Source organism: Rhea americana, unplaced genomic scaffold, assembly GCF_003343005.1.
Source record: "Rhea americana isolate MKP2758 unplaced genomic scaffold, rheAme1 scaffold_407, whole genome shotgun sequence".
Classification (NCBI taxonomy): domain Eukaryota; kingdom Metazoa; phylum Chordata; class Aves; order Rheiformes; family Rheidae; genus Rhea; species Rhea americana.
Genome location: NW_028186543.1, coordinates 132,128 through 154,945, shown reverse-complemented (window position 1 = coordinate 154,945; position 22,818 = coordinate 132,128). Strand labels below are relative to the sequence as shown.

Here is a 22,818-nt window from a genome sequence, read left to right as displayed (position 1 = left end):
AGCTTAAAAATGGGTCCAGATCTCAAATCTAGTCACTGCCACACTGCTGCAGGTTATTCTACTTGCTCACCATCAGACTCTGTGTAGGTAGCAAAGAGAAAACAGCTGTTACTCACTYCTATACCCTTGCAGTTAATACAGGYACAGTAATTCCCAGAGTAGTTTAGGGACCCTGGACACCTTCTTGACACCAGAAGCTCAGATAATCATATTCTTCTCCCACCTCCTGAACACCACACTAGCTGTGACTAAACCTCTACTAATGAATTAAACAGTGCCAGCCAACATCTCTGGGCACTGCCCCCTAATCCTGTATCTCATTAAATTGTTAGATTGGGCTCTGGCATGTTTTGGCCTGGGTCAACTAGCTCTCTGCCCAATGATATCCAGCTTCAGTTCAGGAACTAGCACAGGACAAGGACAGTTTCCAGCAGGCAGTTTGGATAGGACCACCCTGTTTTGGAGGGAAAATGGTTAATAGTGTGGACATAGGTCATTGTTGCCTTTATCCTTAGGCCTGTTGACTYAAGGGCCAGTATTGCAACAGTCTCAACTTCTCCCACACTCATAACTCAGCAGAAGTTGACAATGAGCCTTTGCTTTGCAGAACCCTCCCCGACGCAAGCCCAGAAATCTGCTCTGCCCTCCTCCAGTAATCTCAGGAGCTCAGCGGGAGGAAACCTTCATCGAGCACATCCCAGGAGGAATGCAACAGATTTCAGCTTACCAGAAATGCAATAAAATGGAGATTGCATTGAAATGGTTCTTTGCACTTCCATAACCCCTGCCAGCTAAGATCTCTGTGCCTTATAAACCAGAACAGAGTTTTGCAAAACCTCCCCTTTTTATTTTCTTCCTTGGAAGAGGTTCACTATTATGATCCTTACAGTAGTTGGGAAGAAGGGCACAGAGATTAAGCGTGATGCTCAGCATCTTCTGAGCCAAGACGCAGAACCTCACACACCAGTACCTGTCCATGGGTCTCCTATCAGCAGGATGGCTGCTTTCAAAGAGAGACCTGAACTGCTATCTGACTTTAAGCTGAGAATCAGCAGGTTCCTACCTTCACTTTTTCACCATTGATCTCCACAGTTTTAATCATAAAGTCAACCCCAATCGTGGCTCCTTGACCTGGTGGGAAAAGCCCCTGGAAGAAAAGAAGAGTTTCATTAAGTTCTATAGCAAGACAAAAATTTCTCTGCATGCCAGTTCTTACCCTTTTCCACCCCCAATACTATTCCACCCATGTCTCCTTTCCCGGACACTTCTTTCCAATCACATTTAGATAGGAAAACAGCTCTAAATKAACAGCACTAAAAGGTGCAACTGGTTGTTGAGTTGCCCCAGGCAGGAGGAATGGGATCTGGCAAAGCTCTGCATGCTGATCTGGCCTCAATTACATTGAAAATCCAGTGCAGGAGAGAGCAAAATCTGCTTCTGCATCTTGTGGCGAATAAAACGAACATTTCACATAGTACAAAGGTTACCATAATCCAACCCCACAATGTTTTCCTTGCTTACAGGTCCCTAATCCTGTAGAAAGCAACTGACTTGAGGTAGGAGAATAAACAGGAGAAGAGAAAGAGGACAAAAAGGGAAAAATAGAAGGAAAAGCCCTTTTACTTCTGTATAAGCTGCTGATATTGGCAGCCTCTCTGACCCATTTTTGTAACTCCTTTAAAGAGATGGGAACAAAACTGTAAGGAGGCAGGATTAGATGAGATGACTTTGTTYCTGCAACCTCATGCCTCTTCCCCTCCAGTGTGCCGCAGGAGCATCAAAACGCTTTTCTACCAGGTCCTGTGCGACAGGCTCACGAGCCTGCACAGCAGCTCAAGAAAAATGGCGAGAGCTGTTATCAGCACTGCAGCAATGCCAAGAGTCTGTAGCTGTCACATTTCTGGCAGTATTCAATCTCGATGCCATCTGAAAGGAATAACAGCAAACCAAACCAAACCAAAAAAAAAAAAAAAAAAAACACCCCAGAAAAGAGCTTTTTGATTTCTGGTGTCCAAGCCTACAAAGTCACGTAGATTTGGGGGCGTATCCATCTCTTACAGCAGCAGCAGCAATAGTGCTGCCAAAGCACAAGCAGCAGCAGAGCTGGCTACAGATTTCCCAATTAACCCTTCGGGCCCAGTTTTATTGCCATTAGCTATTTACACTCAATAGGAGAGCATGTTAAACATTACTACAGTTTTAAAAATGAAACTAACAGTTGGAGGAAGTCGCTGACAACTCCCAGTGAAAACTTAAAAATAAACAAACAATCCAACACTGCAACAAAAAACAGAACTAACATTATATATTGCATCATGCAAACTTCTCTCAGCTAGGATCACAGAAGTCTGGTCCTTTACTCACCAGCATTTAAAAAAAAGAAAGGCGAGGGGAAGACAGTTCTTAAATTTTTGCATTTAATTGATTTTCTGCAATCAGGGTGACAGATAAGGTCTGCCAATGCCCAATCTCAGGCAAGGTTTTCTGGAGCCTATGCATGTAAAGCCACAGAAGCAGGGAGCTCAGGTTTTCCCTAGGCAACACCAGGTCTCATTTTATTGCCAGCAGCCCACCACAACAGACTTCAAGTCATGCTCTCAGTAAAACTCTAGAAGTATGAACTCTAAAGAGTCTGATGTTTAACAAAATACACTGGCCTGGCAGCCCTGGACCCTCAAATTATCTAACTGTCTAATAATTAAGAAAAAAAGACATCTTTTTGCACAAGCAGACTGACTTACCTCTTCAGCCTTGAAGGGATCAGATAGAAAAGGCATACTGGAAAGTGCACCAGAAAGTGTTCTGGTCAAAACCAGGAGGAGTTTTTACAGTAGTTTTAGAGAAGCCTTTCCATCGTAGGAGGGGGATGTGTTTTTCCAAGCACCAGGACCCCAATAAGCTTGCCTACGGCATTAGTGAGGTATCGTTTGTGCTGGTGAGGTTGCTATTAGTGACACGTGCCCTCAGAAACACAGCCAAGAAAATACCTCACCGCTGCACTGCCAGCAGACACCTTAGCTCGCAGTCACAGGGTCCGAGTTACTTTAGAGCCCATTCCTYGTCCGAACAGGCGCAGTAGCATTCCCATCTCCTTGGCACACACRCGATGGACACCCAATCTTACCTGAGTGAAGCGGCGGACTAAGCAGGTCTTCCCCACACCAGCGTTGCCAATTAAAACAATTTTGAAGAGGAAATCATAATCTTCCATACTCATTTACGCAGCTGCAAGAGAGCGCAACACAAGATGAGCCGAARCGCCAGTTGCTCCGTGGTCCAACTTGGCACCCGACGCTCTCGCCAGGCACTAGCGGAGAGGACTGTGGCAAGTTCTGGCTCCCTCCCACCTGGAGAAATACCCTTTGATCCCTGTTGAACTTTATTCCTCCAAATCCTCAGACCAAAGGTCACACCAGCACTCACATGGCTTCCAAGATAACAGAGAAAGGCTCCTTGCACTCCAACACAGAGACACTCCTCACGGACCTGCCTCCAAGCAGGCAGAGTCCGGTCCMCCTCGTCAAATCGCAGCTGGTGAGAAACCTTGACCGCGTTGCAGCTCTCACGCCATCCTGCTAGCTCCCCACAAACGCCTTACACCGRTGGTTCAGCCTTATGGGCATTGCTACATAAGCCTGAGCGTGACGTTTCTTAGATTCCTTCTAACGCTTGTTTCACTGCTGATTGCGCCCGCTCCAAAGGACAGTCTAGACCATGCCACATTGTCTGAGAAGACCACGGAATTTATTTCTGCTATGGCAATACGCAGAAACCTGCAGTGAACCTCTCRATAGCACCGGAAAAGGTGACAGTAGGGGTCTCTTGAGGGACCTCCAGCCTGCAGCTAGCAGGACACCMGCTGAGGAGATGGCCAAACAGCAGCACCCACATGTTGGCCCACAGCAGCAGGAGGACAGGAGAAACAGGAAAWCTAAAAATAAGATCAGCAGTGTTTRGTATAAGGACAAAAAGAAAAAAATCGCACACAGAGCCCAATCCAACATCTTGCACTTGAGTGTGCAGTTGGCACCAAAGCGAGAGGAGAGGGTTGTGATGGTCAAAACAATTTGCAACAGGCAGAAAAGATTAAATCAGAGATGCCAGGCTGAAAAYCCACAGACATGGAAGCAGATGGGCAGTGTCCTTGCCTAGCTGTGGCCAGGTACTCGTGTCAAAGAACTAGGTAGCACTTGAGACCAGACAGCACGAGGGACTTAATCAAGAGAAAGATTTACAAACCATCACTGGAGATACCGGAGAATAGGCTGACGGGGTATTAGTACTTACAGGACAGGCACTGGATGAGGAAGTAGAGCCAAAACCAGGAAGCTTAAGGGATGAGAGGAATAAGAAAAGAAAAAAAAGAACAGAGTGAAGAATTTCTGTTCCTCAGTAAAACCCTAGATGGTTTAGATTGCTTCTACAGAGCTGCTGAAGAGGGAGCTACCACCACGTGGCAGCACACCAGACACTCCCAGCTACAGGTCCAGTCTCACTGCACAGCTGTAATAGGGCTTGTAACCAAACAGTAAGAGCAGTCAAAGAAGTCACAACAAAATGACACTGCCTGAGTCGGTCTGACGAGGGGCACACCAAAGCATCACCCAAGGGTCCAAGCACCACCAAGTACTTTACACACCRAAGGCAGAAGAGGTGGAGGACTGATTCAGCTGCTTTGCTTGCATGACCCTTGGTCCTTCCAGGAGCCTACAAAAGGGTAACCACTACCAGTCGGTGACTAATGATCTACATCACATCAGCTGATGGTGAACAGGGACATAAGTCACTACACCACACAGACACCTCACCTTACCAGGGCCAAACTGCACTGCTAGTGACACAGCTCTGCTCCTAGTTTACTGAGCTGCAGCTATGGTCCCTGGCAAAATCTCACAAAGCGATGCGYGTCAGAGCAGCACAGATGAGGATTTAACCACGCCTTGCTCTAGCAGGCAAGAACTAAGCAGTTCCCCTCTCTCTCAACATGGCGAAAGCAGGACCTTAGAAGTRCAAGTTCTAAAAACTTGCTCTCATTTTTGAGGGTTGTTATTTTGCACAATAATTCTATTTTTTATTTCCTGGCACTGGATAATAATCACATTACAAAAATGTCAACATTACTCTTAAAATCAAATTAAGTTTTTATATTAATATACAGTTTCAAGCTTTCAGACTAGCCAACATGAGAAAAAATGCAATCATCCATCAAAAGTTATTTACAAGCACTGCATAATTGTCTCTGGGATTCTTCAAAGCCTCAAGGGCATTGCTCCCTGGAGCAATTTCAGTTATATTATTTATACCCTAAACAAGTCAACATTCAAATTTATCTTCTCAGGAAGCTTAAAAATAAACTTCCGTGGCAGATCTTTAAGCTCTACATTCACAAACGTTAAACAGCTCAGACATACCCTAGAGTCATGTCTGATCCCCTTCATTAGGCTCCAAGACTAATCATACATGTTACTAACCTAGAACTGGAAGACGAGCCAAGGCCGTAAAACAAGCAATACAATGAGCTTAAACGCCAGAACTAAAGCGATGCAAAGAGGGTGCGGTGGAAGGGGAGGCAGAGAAGAGGAGAAAGAGAGCAAAGAAGAAAGGGAAAAGCAATTTGGGAAGTGGAGGGGACAGATGGGGCTGAACACCATTGCCCCCACTTGTCCTTTTCTCTCTCTCATCACTCCCACCCCAGTTATATAGGTGGAAGGGAGAACATTATCCCACTCCTATGGGCACCATCTCCAGCAGCATCACTCCCATTCGCACGGAGCACCTGCAGTCACCTCCTGGCCACAGATGGGCTGTGGAAACCCAGCTCCTGCTGCGTGGGCCGTGGGAACCTGCCTCCCACCGCGGTGCACGTGGGCCCTTCCCGCCGAGAAGGCTCCCACCAACTCTCTGGCCCGCAGAGACAGACGCTGACTGCCCTTCAGGGACGGAYGGACAGCGAGCTGTCATCTTTGGCCGCTCATCAACATTCCTGCTGGGTTGCGGGGAGAGGTCCACGCAGAGCCGGAGCCCTAGTTACAATTTCCTTGCTTTAAATGTGTAAGAAAATTGGTATTTCTCCTCTCTTGCATACACACACACACTAACCTATTGCACAGCCAACACTGAACAGGCACAAACATTGCATCAGTTAYTGCTATGAAACCCTCTTGCTTCTGCACTTTGAGCCTTTTGGCCAAGTGACCTTTCCTCCAGGCTCGGTCACAAATCCAAGCAATTCCCTCTCTCAACAGGGAACACACGTCTCAACCTCGGTCCTTGCCCTCTGCAATCAGGGAGTGCAGATCTCGCAGAAATACATCACACTATGTTTTTAACACAATTCAGAGGTCAGGTTTTTCATACCCTTGGGGCCCAGCTCTGYTCCATTTCACCACAGCCCATCAGTATTTTTCTACAGTTAGTCATTCTAATTTGACCAAAAGACTGGTCAGACTCATCTGCAATTAATATTCACCCAAGGAGCAAGTGCATTCACCTTTTCTTCCCCCCTGTGTCTGTGCAAGATCACACAAGCTAGTGCCATCTCCTAAAGAAACATCTACGAAAGGAGGCACAAAAGCCATGGGCTGCCTTCTCCCTCGTTGCTAACACAATGGCAGAAACTTGCCAGTCCTTCCCACTTCACCCAGCACCTCAATTACTAGAAACTCTCATGTGAGCATGGTCAGCAGGACATRGCCTTTTGTTTTAACTGGCCATGGGGTCTTCAGTGCCTATAAATGGGAGAACAGTACAGCCGATGGAAGAACAAGGTACTCTCTCACCTGCTTTTCCTGTTCACCATGAGCCACAAGGCAAGAAATTGTAATCTGCAATAAATACACACTCCAGGGAATAGAAATTCCAAATWCGTTTTAGTTTACTCCCCAATGTGATTTCTTCTCCTTGCATTTGCTCCATTCTTTGCTCTACCAGTTCTCCCAGATCCAATTCAGTTTATTTCCTAGGGTTTTTCATTGCAGTTTCTGCCATCTGAACTAGTTTAACCTTATTTCTGCAGTGTTTTCTCACCCACTGATTTGGGTGGGTACAGAGGGTTCCTCCTGATCTCTGATTGCATGACATAAGATGGACTCTGCCTGTGCCCTCCTTAGTGTCTTTTGGGTAACAAAGAAGTGGTAGAAATACAGGGCAAAGATTCAAAGGTTATCTGGGAAACAGTAATCACTTTGGAGTGGTGAAGCTCTCCTTTGCCCTTCAACTTCTATGTCAGCATCACTCTTCGCAGAACCTCAGCTCAAACTGCACAAAATACACATCAGTTATGAGCAAGGTTGATGTCAAGAAATCTCTGACACTTCTCTCTGGACTCCATTGCTTCAGGAAGACWGTTCCCCTCTAGGCCTGGTGAGCAGGCTCTGTGATAATGATCTTGCTCCAGTCWTTTTGGCTTACGAAGCCAAAAGTAAAAGTTGGAGGCTTCAAAGGAGCAGGCTTTCTCAGGTCAACCACAAGGTGTGCCAATCTCTGTCTTTTGCTCTCCTCAATGATCACAGAACAACTTGTGTTCAGGAAACAAGAACAGAGACCTCAGTCTGAAGTCAAAAGCTTTTTTGTCTGAGAGAGCACATTTGTTCCAGACTAGCAAAACAGGTGCAATCTGTTATWGCTACACCTCCTTGGTATCTCAGTCCCTCTCTAAATTAGAGAGRTCTGTGAGTCTATGGAGCAGCAGTTCCTACCTCTGCTGGTCCAGGCAACAGTATWGATGACAGGTAGGGACATAATCTTCTCTCCACATCAGTCTCACCTACAGGCTTTCATTTCCTGCAGCTTTGAGAAGTTTCAGAAGATTTCACAGGCATGTCCTGCTTACAACCCATAGTTTGGGGACCGCTGCTGTCAAATTTTTGCATTACCAGAACACGTTTAATTTAGACAAGTGATGCAGATCCATGCACGGTCTTAGGTGGCTATCCACAGCCTACAGTTCAATCTACATTACAAAGGCAGTACCACATGAGGTGGTAAAAGGTGAAAACGAGGCACTAAAATATGCCATTTATTTCTTTGGACTACAACATACCACAGACAAAGCCAGGAGTACAGATAATTTGAATTCCAGTCCAGAGTTCTATCCTAACTCACACGCTTATGGTATTTTGGAGACCTATTGCTTCAATTCAACACAGAAAAAGAATCATAGAATCAGTAAGGTTGGAAGGGACCTCTGGAGATCATCTAGTCCAACCTCCCTGCTCAAGCAGGGTCACCGAGAGCACATTAAACAGAGTTGCATCCAGGYRGGCCTTGAAKATCTCCAGAGAAGGAGACTCCACAACCTCTCTGGGCAACCTGRTCCAGGGCTCCGTCACTCTCACGGGGAAGAAATTCCCCCTCACGGTCAGGCAGAACTTCCTGTGCTTCAATTYCTGCCTGTTGCCTCTTGTCCTGTCACACAGAACAACTGAAAAGAGCTCGTCCCCGTCCCCTTGAAACCCTCCCTTCAGGTACTTATACGCACTGTCTGCGACCTCTTCTATCTGCTGTATCTTTAGTTGGTCAGAGCAGGACTTGATGCATTTACGTAATCCTTATTGAACAGAGATTTTCTGTTCTTCATTATCCAACAGCTATAAAGACAGGCAATCATTCAACAGCTACAAACAAAAGGCAACTTACCTAAACTACTGAAATTCAAACAGTAGTGGTTACGTATATAGGTATAATTCTGAATACGTTTGTGATATTAGCAGGAAATTCAAAGCTAAGGCTARTATTTCAACTAGAGAAAATATTTCTTGTAGGCCAGGAAGTTGCCAGGAACTCAGATTTGGACCTGCTGTTGTATTACATAACACAGGCTAAAATATTTCATTTTGAGAAACCTGCTAACCTAAAGAGACTCCTTGCACTTGGCAAACAAGTTCCCAGCTCATACTCCCTCTGTGAACAAGCTGCTTGCAGAATCTAGTCTTTTCCATCTCCTTCCCATCTCAAATGGGCAGGAGAGCATTTTCCCAGTTACCAGCACACTGGGAGTCACGCCGGCCAGCATTAACCACTCCTCTTCCTCAAGGACTCTCGTTTATCTAGAGGAGACAGGAGAGAAATGGATCTCAAGTACAGAAATGCTGTAACTCTAAGTGGAATTTCCCTAGGTAGAAATCCATATGTATTAATGCATTGTGCATTTTTTTTTTATGTTCATGCACTACCTGCAGACTACTTGCACATACACAGCAAACCTAGCAACTCCAGGATGCAGGAGGTTTATAGCTCAACAGCTGACAAACGCAGGCACAGCAAATCCATCTGACCCTTCCAAGAAGCRTGGGGCTACCAGGCAAGCAGCACAGGGACATGTAGGATCTCCCTACATGCAGACACCAGTTGGGACTGGTTCACAGGTGTCCATTTTCCAAAAGTCTAGACAAACCTTTTAAAAAAAAAATCTGCAAATTGCACCCAGACTTTCCAGCTGGAAAAATATCATTTTGGGAAAAAGCTCAGCCCTGCCCAATAATTTTATTTGGAAACATTCCTGCTCCTCAACCCATTGCTCAATACATTTCTCCTACGGAAATCCAGGTGGCTTTCCTGCCTAAGTGGCAGGTATAAGTTTATATGCACCACAAGGTATGATCTGTCTCACAGAGACAGTCCTATAAATAATTTTTAAAACTCCAAAATTGCATAGTTGGATTTAATGGCTGTGCAGAACACAAAGCCTCTCCCCTTGCCTCTTTTGCACACCAGGGAAAATCTGCAACTCACTGAACTACTGTGGTCAGACCTTGGTTCATACACTACATGGCTCCCAGGAGCTCATATATGTGCTAAGGAGCAACTCAGTGATCGAGGATTAAGTATTTTCACCATAAACTAATAGGTAAAAACAGCATAAATAACATTTCAAATAAAAAGCCTGGGAAAGRAGCCCTGCTTTTCTCTTCAGCGTGAACGCTTGGCAGGAGTGTAACGTTCAGCTGTGATGCCCACACTCGACACGAGAGTGCTCAGGTTTGCCATGAGCCATAGCTGGGCACCAAGTCTTTTTTTTAATTATCGGAGACAGCAGACTGCGGAGCGCTACCTTGGTTTGCATGTTTTATCCTAATGCTCTAGGTCACAGATCTCATATTTCACATGAAAGACCAATCCTTGATCTTTCACACAGTATTTGCATTGCCCTAATATCAAAACAAATTCATGCCCAAACTGTCCACCACTGGGTGAAATCTTTGAGGGAGCTCTACCAGCACAAGTATCAAGAGCCAGATTAACATATGTCCCCAAACATTTTGGGGAGGACAGTGGAACAGTTAGGGAAGTTTGGCTTCAACATGTCCCTGAGAGGCAGGGAGGGACTCTGGTCTAGTCTCAGTCCCACCAAAGACTCATGAGCAATCAGGTAAATCACAGCTGCTGTGGTCCACTCTCCTATCTTCTGGAGGGAGGAGAGACTTGACAACATTTGTAAAACACTTCTAATGCAAGGGGCTATGGAAATGCAAAATATACAGACAGCAAGCTGTAGTCTATCAAATATATTTTAGGCTTAAACTAGTAATCAACAATTGATTCTCCTCACACAGATCAGTTACTGCTAAATTCTGTGTTATTTAGCGAAAACACGAGAGAGCGAGGAAAGGAGAGAAAGGTAGAGAGGATAGAACTTGCAAAATTACAAACGGATTTTTTTTCTTTCCATAGGATTGAAAAGATGCTGAAGCACAGGTTCACAATTCCACATTAGCAGCTGACCAAACAACATACAAGAAAAAGCACTCCCAGCACACATACCATTTTAGGAAAACTGTTTTCAACAGCCCCACACTTCATTTACTGACRCAATCTGGGTTCCGACTACAGAACGTCAAATCAGCCAATGCAACCTTAATATACTCTTACAAACACCTTTCAAGACACGTGTGGACATGGATACTCAATAGTGCATGCTCAGAACAACACTGCATCGCTTTGGGCCACGTCTGAGCAAGCCATTCAGCCACCAAGGTGTATGAGGTGCAGTGACTCCAAGGCATTTGTATGGAAGAGGTTAAAAACAGCCAGCACAGCAGCAGGGCAGACTTTCAAGTGTGGAAAACTGCACTGCCAGAAATCCAGCCAAAAATGCCTTTATCTACTCAAATACAACAGTTTCTTCCCCAAGGACAAAAAAAAAAAAATTATATATATATAAAAGCTACAGCCAAATATTTGCTGGAATGTATCTTGCAWGGCAAAGCCAGGAAAGCTTCATATGGCCAATTCTCTGCAACAGAAGATAAAGCTTTCCTTCCAAAAGCTGCCATTTTAAAAGGCTGCCATCCCCCACGGGTAAGCCAAAGGGAAAAGCAGCAATGCCACCTCTTGCTACCTCTTCCTTCTCCTTCCCTGCAACCATCATGCAATTCCTGAGGGACATAGAGCCCCCAAACTTCCTTGCCTCCCAAAGGGGATGGACTGAGGATGCCATTTCTGCTCCAGCACTGAGACCTGGCCACCAAAATGGGGAAACCTATAAGTTAGGTGAGAATTACTCAGTTTTTAGGAACCCGAAAGCAAGAACAGGTCTAGCCTCACATGTGCTCTCCACGTTGCTGCCCAAGCAAGGTCTCCGCAAACTCCAGCTCCACTGGTGGAAAGCATATGTTGTGAAGTCTGCAGGATGGCAAAGCAGAAGTAGGAATGATTCACCCCTGGTATACAAGAAAACTTTGTGCGGTGACTGGGTAAAAGGCAAGGAGTCTCATGATGCATTAGTTGCTGGGTAGGCACACTTTGGAGTGGAGCTGCGGCTGTATGTGAAGATATTTTGACACTGTGTAGCAGAGCCCTGATGAAATGCTTGTAAGATTAGACTCCAGGTGATACCAAGGTTTTTGATAAGATACTAGAAAAGCTATCACAACTAAAGGATCTTGRTAAAATATYTGTAAGGCCATTGTGACCGCAAATGTGGAAGTAGCATAAAAGTAAGTATGTTACTAACCACTGACATCAGGCTCCATAAATGTATTATGAAATATAAATGAGTACATGCATTAGATATTTTTATAAACTATGTCTAAGGACATTTTTTGAATTTTAACCATAGTGATATATCTCACTGCTGTTGATCATCTTGTTCTGATTGTGCCAGAGGCTGTGGTATAAAAGAATAAAAATCTTTGTTAATGAAGTTTTGTTTTGTGAGAATGCTTTTTAATGTTAAAGAATAAAAAGCTACTAATTCCACCTCTTGATTTCTGYTCAAGTAAGCTCGTGATTTACCAGGGTTTACACCACTTGCCAAACCTAGTAAAAATAAATGGTCATTAAGCCTTAYCTACCCTTATTTTTAATGTCCAAGCTGCTGCCAGTAGGTACATGAATCTTGGGCTGGGTCCATGTTGCACTAAGCCACACTACGGTAGGGGCATACTAGGCTAGCGTCAAGCAGCCTTRAGGTTTTGGGTCTTCTTGGCTGCCTTGGTTCACTTTGACACCATGGGTGGGTGGCCAAACCCCACACCTTACTGAGAGTTGAGGCTCCATCACAAGCGCAGGCCTATGCTTGTTTCACAGCATGAAGATATCAGAGAGCTTAAACCTGTCTGAGACCCCCACATTTGGTCTCACCTAAGAAATCTCTCCTTGCTGACTCTGGCAACTGCAAGAATCTCCCAGCTGTTTAGGAGGGTAGATGTGGGGGGGTACAAGTCCAGGAAAGTCATTTGATCTGTTATAGATAAAAACATCACGGTTAATGSTAGCTAACTCTCTATAGTAGAAGTCCATCAGCTCAATACAGTTGAACTTTCAGAACATCAGCAATGAAACCTACTAACAAACATTCATCACAAGCACTGGCACAAGCATGTATTTATCTTAACTGTACTAGCTGCAGATGTCCAATGGAGCTTCACCTGGGAGAAACCTGTCCCACACAATGTTATCAGTCACCTATAGATAGCCACCAACATAAAACCAGTACCACCACTCCCTTGGGTTAGGCTCATGCTAGAGATGCACCATGTACATCAGCCCAGATACATGGGGCTCATCGTGTGGGGTATAAGCAAAGAAACCAAAACCATACGTTCCCCAAGAGACTGTTGTGTTAAAAGAAGTCGTTGGTACAACCCTAATGAGAAAGGGTCTATTTTTCCTTTGCATAAAGAGGTGGTGGAGCTACATTGGGAATGACTCTGCTAAATGTGCTTGAGGGCTTCACAACTCTTACGTGGACTGAAGCAATGGCACAGACAGCAAATGGACCCTTGTTCTAGGCAAGTCAGGGTCTTCCAACACTACAAGCATCTACAATGTGAGCTGGAGGGATGATGGGGTAGTCAGACATCCTTGGGGGCCTGCAGGCTGGGATGACATCATGTGAGTGCTCCTCACCTGCTTCAGTGCAAAGTTTTGGGTAAGTAACCCCTGAAGTGCGTGAGAAATCCAGACATGGTGTGCTGCAAACTTTCAGGCAGGTCACTGAAACTGAAAACAGGCACAAATAAACCATTTCAGCTGCTTACAAAGTGACTAGGCTCCACGGTGTTGTTTCTGGACCAGGCAGAGAAAGGGCTGACAGAGACCTGCYACACAGATGGCCACCTTAGGGTGGCAAGGAGACTCTGATCTTTGCTGATGGTGACCTCCACCAACCTAAATTTGGCAACAGGGACAGGTGGAAGCAATAGTTGAGCAACACCCAAAGGCAAGATGTGGCATCACTAAAAGTTTTTGGGAGCAGATGAAGAAAAATYGAGGCTTACAAAGGGGCACCAAAGAAGCACAGGAATGGCAAAGGATTTTTGCTACTTTGTGTAGTAATGCAAAAAATAAAAACTGTCACTGCTGTATTAAGATGACAGCTGCTGTTTGTTCAGAAGGCAAAAAAACAAATAGCTTTCAGCTGCTGGCTCCGAGACTAGGRACAGACAGCAGATCTAAAAGCAGCTTTTCAGACTACAGGTAGCAGCTTGCCAGAGAAAYAATAATAAATTAGGAATACCAACAGTAAAGAAAAGAGCTAACAAACAAGATAAAAGTCACTGCCTGTCTCACACACCAGTCCTGACATCAGATTTCATCCATTTACTTTACTGTGCTAGCATTCAGACAGCTACATCTCTGGAGGAGCAGACACAGCACCTATTTTTCATTTATATCAAATTCAGTGTGCTTCCTGTATCTCCAGATCTCTGAAAAGGAGACAGATATAAGCTATGTCCTATTAGATGGTTACATGCACTTGTGTTAGCAGTTCTCTTAAAATAGCAAAAAAAAAAAATCAAAGTCAAAACTGCAAAAAGCCAAGATGCTACAGCTGTAAGAACTGTACGTGCACTGTCAAAGCTGCAAAAATTTAAAAAAATGTTTTCCTGAAGCACTTGGACCCATAACACCTCAGTAACAAAGCTTTTCCAAGGCAATTCCTTGAGAGAGTTTTCTCCAGCAACAAGCACAAAGCTCTGTTAGAGTAAGAATTAGCCCAGTACAGGTAACCCACCTTAAATCATAGCCTTTTGCATTTGGGATTTCTGGGGCAGCATCTTTCCAGTGACTGGAGAGCAAACAGGAGGCTGGAGCACCATSCTGCCCTCCACTACCGTCTCCACGCATGGCCTTCAGCAAATCATTTAACTGCTTGGTGCTTTCCTTTACCCATAGGTAAAATGGAGCAACACAATTACAAAATGGTATTTTGCAGAGCGGTAACATCTACCATTTCTCAGTACTTTACCCTGAAAATGTGGGAGGCTCAGGTCAGGCATAACAGCAGCCAGTTCAAAACGCACTTAAAAATAAAACTGGTCGTGTTCATCTCGCTATCTTGTTTGCCCCTGCCCTCAGAGTTTGTACAGCAGTAAGAGAAACCTCATGTGCCATTGCCACTTATAGACTAATTCAAGAGCATACAGCCTGCTACAGAGCAGGAAAAAGTGGGTTTCAGGGGATTTTTTTTTTTTAAACACATGCTTATACAGGGACATACAGGGATGTCAACCCTYGAGACCATGTTTTGTTGTAAATCAGCCAGAGCCGCTCTTAATTACATCGGCAAAAATTTGGGGAGACTGTCGTCTTCACTGAAGCTACTCCCGACTGAAATACAGCTAACGAACAGGACTGGTGCCACAAAATCAACCTGACATCCACAATTCCTGCTCTTTGCAGACACATCCCAGAGCTTCGTCATTATAGGAAAGTATCTTTTCTGTAACTAATAGCTCCATAATGGTCATTTCATATGAGAATGGCTCCTGAATAAGATTTTAAGGATACCACAGGTCTCTTCATAGAAAAGAGAAAGATATTTATGTTCTGGCCAAGTTTCAGCTCATATACTAACATCTGCCCTCCCCATCCCCATTCCCCTCATAATTTTAGTTCGTTACAGTACTTTTTGCTTGTCCTGAACCACTGCATGAATGCAGTTGCTTCTCCAGCACGGCTATCTGCTGCTAAAGCTTCATTTCAACTCTAGGCTAGTTGCATTTCAAGACACTGCACAGGTTAAAGTCTAAACTAAAAAATCCTGAAGGCAAAAGGAGAGTTGTTATTGGGACCCTTCTACTCTAGATTTCCCACCACTGTAAACAGACGTTCTAGATTTTCCTAGGTAGGCAGCACTATATTACATATAGCAGCACATAAGATTGAGAGATGGTCCTTTAATCTCCTGGCAGGAACCTACTGAAATTTTGACCTCTTCAATATTAGGAAGCAGAAAAAAAAATTATTTCCTTTTGTTTACTTAAAGCAAGTAGCTTCAGCACCGAGGCCACYGTGACGTGCACAGTCCTGGGCCTTGCTGCCACTGCCCAGCTACAGGAACGCAAGCAGAGCTTGCACACAGCTTTACGGTCGTRGGGACAGGAGCTGGTACATCTGCAACGTGTTTGTGACCATTTATTTTTGTTCCTTAGCAACAGAGCAGTTCTTGGGTTTTTCTGTTTTGAATCTATATTTGGTGTCCTGGGGAAATTCCTCAGCAGAAGACAGYAATTTTTAAATGGCACAATAAACAGTGGGAAATCAAGTGTGCTGATGATGACTGCAATCTGGGGCTTTTAGTTAACGTGAAATGCTCAGACCCGGAGCTAGTGAGAGCCCTCTCATGGACCTCAATGGCAGCAGAATCAGGCATCAAGAGTTGCATCTGTTACGTTTTATACCTTTGCTAAACTTCACCCTGATGTAAGAACGCAAGGGGATTTATTGGGTTATAAAGCCCATCTCTAGAGCCCTTTGGGTGACATGCAGACCAACACCTCCCTGAATCTCCCCACCACTAAGCAGCACTCACAGGTCTCATGACGATTTGGCATTTGCCCTGTGTAAGCCAGGACTYGGGTATGGGTAATGCCACCATCTCRGAGCAAAAAAGAAGAAAAAAGGTTTCAGTACAATACAACAATTCTGAGCTAAGACACCGCTCTTAACATGAATCATGGAAATATCAATATCCCTCCAGTCTCTACGGCCCCTGAGCAAGCATGCAAATTAAATTCTACCTAATCTACATGAGAAAAACAAATAACACCTGATGTTTCCCAACTCTGTGAGCAACATGGCCTTTAAAAACAGATTTAATCATAGGAAGGATAGCAAAATCGCATAGCTCTGCAGTTTCATGGGTTGTCATGGCAAATGAAAATCCCTGACTCTCCGGCTTGTGTGTTTTGGAGGAAAGGGAAAAACAAAATGCCTTTTTTCATGACTAGAAAGGAATGTTTTCCTAGCAATCATTCTGAACCCGCTCTATGCTCTATACACACAGCTGCTATTCCCAGGAAAAATGTTTGCTCTCCGACTTACTGAAGAACCACCCGAAAGTCAGCGAATACAGGCAATTCAGCATAAGCAGACATGCAGAAACTGGTAATGAGAACCACGCGCTTTTATTTGTGACGACTTCTTGCCTGCCAAAGAGACAGTGCTGAATTAACCACCAGGATCTCAGCTGCATCAAGGGAGCTCACTGGGGAGGCCAACAAGGTACCATATCAAGGGAACCGCACAACTTCCCAGGTTTCCTCTCCCATTCCCATATGCCCCAGGAAATTCAGTATCACGGCAGCATTTCTTGCCGTACATCCAGTAACAGAAGCTGCTTGAAGTAAAACAAGAATATAGGYATTTCTGCATCCGTTTTAATCTGAGTAGAGGCAGGACATAATTTGGCTGTAACTTCATCAGCCGGCCCCCGGAGAGTTGCTTTTTTCCCCAACAACGCTGCACCGCCTTTTGTTCTTTGGCTGGGCGCTAAAAGGTTGGAAGTCCAGGACATCCACATGACAGATTTACATCATCCATTTCGCCATGAGGCTTATTCAGTCACGTTTACTCTCAGCCCTTCCCCTCCTGCAAATCTTTTTTGGTACTGGGCTCCAAGGCAAGGCCTTTCGTCTTGAAGGAACAATGCGACCCTAAGGAATAACGGTTATTACATGGTGTTGTAAGTGGTGCTTCTCTGTGGTTGGGATTTTTTTATACCACACTTCCCTGCCCTTATCCGTACAACGGCACGGAGGAGACCAGAAGTTGCACAACTGCACACATGTGATTTGCTGGAAAGCAACCCATTCTTTAATCAAAAACACAAGGCTCCCTTACTTATATTCAAAACTCCACCACCCCACTCAGAAGATCTGCATATGTACATCAAGGGCAATATCTGACCAAAGTGATCAGCATTTACTACCACACACTATTGAAAAGATCTTGTAGCTACGAGAACCCAACTGGACCAGGCTCCTCCTTACCCTTCATCTGCAAAACTCCTCATCGAGTTGCAACTGGGGATGGCAGGACAAATCAGTTAAAATTAGCAAGCTTTTAACAAGGATAACCAATTTGGATACTTACTTCTTGGATAGGAGGCAAAGAAAGAATCATAGAATCAGTAAGGTTGGAAGGGACCTCTGGAGATCATCTAGTCCAACCTCCCTGCTCAAGCAGGGGCACCTAGAGCACGTTAGACAGGGYTGCAGACAGGTGGGTCTTGAATTTCTCCAGAGAAGGAGACTCCACAGCCTCTCYGGGCAACCTGGYCCAGKGCTCCGTCACTCTCACAGGGAAGAAATTCCCCCTCACGCTCAGGCGGAACTTCCTGTGCTTCAATTTCTGACTACTGCCTCTTGTCCTGTCACACGGGACAACTGAAAAGAGTTTGTTCTCACCTCCTTGACACCCTCCCTTTAGGTACTTGTACACATTGATAAGATCCCCCCTCAGGCTTCTCTTSCCCAGGCTGAAGAGGCCCAGCTCTCGCAGCCTCTCCTCGTTGAAGGTTCCTCATCTTTCTCCTCCCCAGTTGAGCATCTCCTAGGACAGGTTGTGGTGCGGGCTGCTGGCTGCCAGCCCAACCTTTTGTGTAGGAAGTGTCCACAGGCCAACATCAAGCATGGGACAAATGGATTTCCACGATCACTATTCAGCTTCAAACCACAACAAATCTACCCCAAGTCTCATATGTTAACCCTTACCCTAAGCCATACCTCAGAAAGGAAATGTTGAGGTTGCTAAAAATCATTGGAACTACAAGCATACTGCAGGAGACAAGGAGGCTCTAGCCATTAGCCTACAAAGTCAGGCAAAAGTACAGAGGACGGGGCCTTCCTGCACAGGACGACGGGACAGAATACCCTTCAGCATCCCTTCCCTGCAAGGGTTTCTGGCGAGCACATTCGATCCTCTGGCTGCTTGAGGTCTGGAGCATTTTTGAATTCCTACGCAAGTGGGTGGATGCTGGAAGCGAGCAAGAGGAGGACAAAATGGGAGTTAAAAAAGTTAGGTTGAGAAAGACAAAGGAAAATAAAGAAAAACAAAACCAAGTAAGAAAAATCCTTTTATTAGGCTGGAGTTGCTTGACAGTGCTGGAGCACAGAATAAACACAACTTCAGCCCTTTATGCTATAAGGATATGACAGAGTAAGTGTTTTTGATCCTGGAGCAGGAGGCTTGGTCCTGAGGCTACTGCCAGCTAGTTACAAGGAGGTTTTCAAGTCTTAACAGACAATGCTGCAAGGTGGGGTTTTTCTTCTTTTGTATTTTTGTTTTTCTTTAAAAGTGTTTCAGTCAAAAAAAGACTGCATTATCAGCTTCTTTTATATATATAAATGTACTCTGACATTTTTCTTTAGGAAATGGCTTATCAAAGGAAGTGGCATGTAACAGACTGCTTGTGCCTTTGTGCAGATGTGGAACATCTTATGTTTGTTTCTTGAAGCTCCCTAATTTTATACAAAATAATTCAAAGTGCCACCATTTGCTCGTTAGCAGAATGGGCAGCAGACTGCCCAAAACTTAAGAATATTTGCAATTCAATACTGAACATAAGGCATTTTCGTTTAGTAAAGCAAAGACTTCCCTCTTAAGGTTTCAGCTAGCCGTCTATGCTAYCAAACACAACCAGAGCCTTACGGTTCCAGCATAGCGCACTTCCACGAAGCACAAGGCCATGCAAATGCACCAGACTGCGCTGCACAAGCTGCCATTAGAGTTACGATTTCAATTCTGATGAAGTCTAGAAAGGAGAGCCTTCCCCTAGAAGGTATTTCTATAATATATACAACTTTCAATTTGCAACAGAATATCCGAGATGGCACCATAAAATCAAGAAAATAACAGATTTATCCTCACAGCAGGGAAAACAAAGAGCAAGAGAAGTGAGAACACTGGATGGTTTTTCTGGCTCTGCCAGCAATGGCTTGCATGACAAGTCCTCTTACCTGACACTGGAGAATTTAAGCTTCCCCATGTGACAACAGGCCATATAAGCAGTCTCAAACTGGTGCTGTAAGACTAAAATCATGCACTCTGCAAGGCTCTGTTAGGAACTTTTGCAGAAGCATTATCTTAACACGTAAATTCAAAAACAGATTTGCAACATCATTGGTTTCCTCCCGTCTTCTCTCTGAGCACAGGGTGTTTGCAAAGGCTTGCACAATTTTGCAACAAATTAATTCCCATCAGAACAACTGAATTCCAGCTTCAAACTCTTTTCAGTCTATTCTGTTCTTCCATCTAACATCAGTGCAAGGGATGACACTAAACACCAGGTATTTTCAGAATTAGCATGTCACTTAACATATTGCTCCCCCTTAACAGATTGCCCCATGCTCCCTTTCAGCATAAACATCTCAACATCTCTGCAATTCTCACATGCAGAACAACTTATATTTAGCCAAGTTAAAGCAGCACTCGATATATGTATGATAACAAGCAGAAGAGAAGCTATTGCAGTGGTAAAGAATACAAGAATGGTAACAAGGCTCATGAAACAGGGTTCCTCCAGAGGTACTTGCTTAACCGGCAGCACCTCAAATTGCTACACTGAGAGGAAATATTTTATAGCTGTAATACCTAGGTTTAAATATATATATATGTAGAAAAAAAAAAGTCCTGCAAGGCAGTTTCCGATAATGGCTATAAAAGGAAGCAATAAAGGATATAGGATAAGGAAAGGATATCTGGATATATCAAGGATAGGATATAAAGGATATATAAGGAAAGGAAAWAAAGAATATATGAAAATACAGGGAAAACAGGAAGGACACAGGATGGATCTGGGATCAGACCAATACTGTTAGAAGAAGAAGGCAGGAGCCCAGTACAGTGAAGGAAAGCTGGAAACTCAGGCATACAARGGGCAGGAAGCATTGTGGAGAAATGCATTCAGAGAACGAACTGACAAAAAACCATCCATGACCCTGGAGGACACTCGCCAGCTACCCGTGGAGACAAACAGCAGGGCCGTTTCAGGATTACTTCTGCCAAAAGTTAGGAAACACTCCATTTTTGGAAGGACAAAGGAGATGTGTGTTCTGTCGAAACTGTGTCAGATCTGTGAATCTCAATTCAATCCTAAACACAAATCAGATTTCAGTGAAAAATCTCAGTGCCAATCTGAACAATGCTCATTACAACACATTGTACAAAACARCATGGGAGAACCATGGAAATTTAGGCATTAAGTGTCAAGCAACACATTCGTGGTACAAATACAAGGGGACAAGTTTAAGCATTGCTTTGGCATAGACGTTTAGGTTGGCTCATGGCAAAGACAAGTATTCTGCATGAAGAAAAGCGTTTTTGTAGCCTTCAGAGTGAAGAACTTCATCTCCGCTGAAGAAATCCAAGTTCTCACTGTGCGCTCCCTAATCTGCTTCTTTGGTTCACTGCTCCGCGTCTGCTGCTCTGCAGTAGCCTCACATACTGCCTGGGGTTAAAGCYGGCAGCTCCAAGCTTTCACTTAAATTGGTTCAAGTTTCTCTTCTTGGCAACTAATAACCCCTCCTTCCCCTCCCGCTCTCCATGAAATTGGGTAAGCACCGAACAAGTCTTCCCAGGTACAATACCCGGGTAGCAGACGATGAGGATTTTGCAGAAAGCACCGTGTTTGCATTTGCTGGGTTATTTACTACCGCTGAACACAGAGTCAGGAAAGACAGGGCATGCCCTGAGGAGCAGGGCTGTGCCACCTCATGCTAACCCCAAACATAGCAAACTAAGGCCCCAAGCACAATTACAAACACAGTTGCCTTCACTCTTGATACAAATACACTTCTGAAAGTAGTCCAGATCCCTGTTGTAATAGGCATGGGGAAATTAGGAAGTCGTGATTTAAAATATATTATTGTATTAAGGTAAGTTGTTCATTCATCATGCTCTTACAACATCCAGCAACACAAATATGAAAACAACTAAGACATCTGTTGAGTTCTTYGAGAAAAGAGGAAGAATACTGTAGATCCTATATACGTGGCTTTTCAGCTTAGACTGTTCTTCTCTTTTTTTGTTACTTGCTACTTGTTTGCATCTCCTTATGCATTGTATGAGTTGTATTGATACAAGGCTGTACAAAAGGTGGTACAGGTTTCAAATCAGAAAAAAAAATGAGTGCTGTGTTTTGGAAGAATATATTACAGTCTCTCTGGTCTACCATGTTGAGGGAGACCTCTTGGCATTTTTCAAAGGTCAGAGATAAAACTCAAGAACTTTATTCAACATTTAACTATCGCAGGCAGCGAGTGTGGAAGCAAACACTGCRCCACGTGCATGCCCACTCATGCACCCTTTGCATTTTAAAGCAGAGCATCAGCTGGGCACAAACAGCCTGTACTTCATTCCAGGTCAGCACTGCCACTCTGGGAATAAATATTACATTCTTCCTCCCTTTCCTCCTCAAGAGTAAATTCAAATTTGAATTACCACAAAATCTGAGATCAAAACCAGGCTGATGACCTCGCTGTACTCCATACTATAGCTCCCTCTTAGTGAGATTTTCCACCTCCTAGGGCTTTCAGGACACACAGGCAAGGCAAGAGAGCTGAACAGATAAAGTGACTTGCCCTAGCTCAGTAATTTGGGAATAGCCTCTCTGTAGGTAGACCATAGCTAAAGGCTCTATCCATTGGACTGTTTCACCACTTTTAACTGTTTCTGGTCTCTTCCTCCACCACCACAACACAACACTACTACGCTTCCCTTTACTGTATTTTTTTCTTTCTTCTTYGACTCTCAATCTTGATACCTGTCTTGCTCTGTCCTTACATTGCATTCTCTACATTTTTGTCTTTGTCTTTCTATTTTTGTCCTTGTTCTGACACTCCACTTTTCAAGTAGTAATTCTTATRTAACAGTTACAGCTCCCAGAACTGAGAAGATAATTCTGTCTTCCTGCATCTCTCCCCACCATGCCTAGGTGCTGAAGCATGGGAGCTCCTCATGGCTGCACAGCTTTCCTGCAATCTGTCCCAGTTTCCCAGCGCAGATGGGCCATATTCCACTGTTCTGTAGTTGCCTAAATCCGCCTCCAGCTGCCCTCATGCCATTTCCTTCCCCAACACTGGCAGAAACAAT

General features: G+C 44.4%; 1 protein-coding gene across 1 annotated transcript in view; it reads right to left on the bottom strand.

Annotated features, from left to right (window-relative positions):
- RAB30 (RAB30, member RAS oncogene family) overlaps window positions 1-22,818 on the bottom strand; it is a 45,172-nt gene that overhangs the window by 9,414 nt on the left and 12,940 nt on the right. The window contains exons 2-3 of the mRNA XM_085314546.1: window positions 3,125-3,225; window positions 1,064-1,147 (exon numbers count right to left, since the gene is read on the bottom strand). Coding sequence (XP_085170672.1) covers window positions 1,064-1,147; window positions 3,125-3,217 — 177 coding nt within the window. The 5' untranslated portion in view covers window positions 3,218-3,225. The remainder of the gene's footprint in view (window positions 1-1,063; window positions 1,148-3,124; window positions 3,226-22,818) is intronic.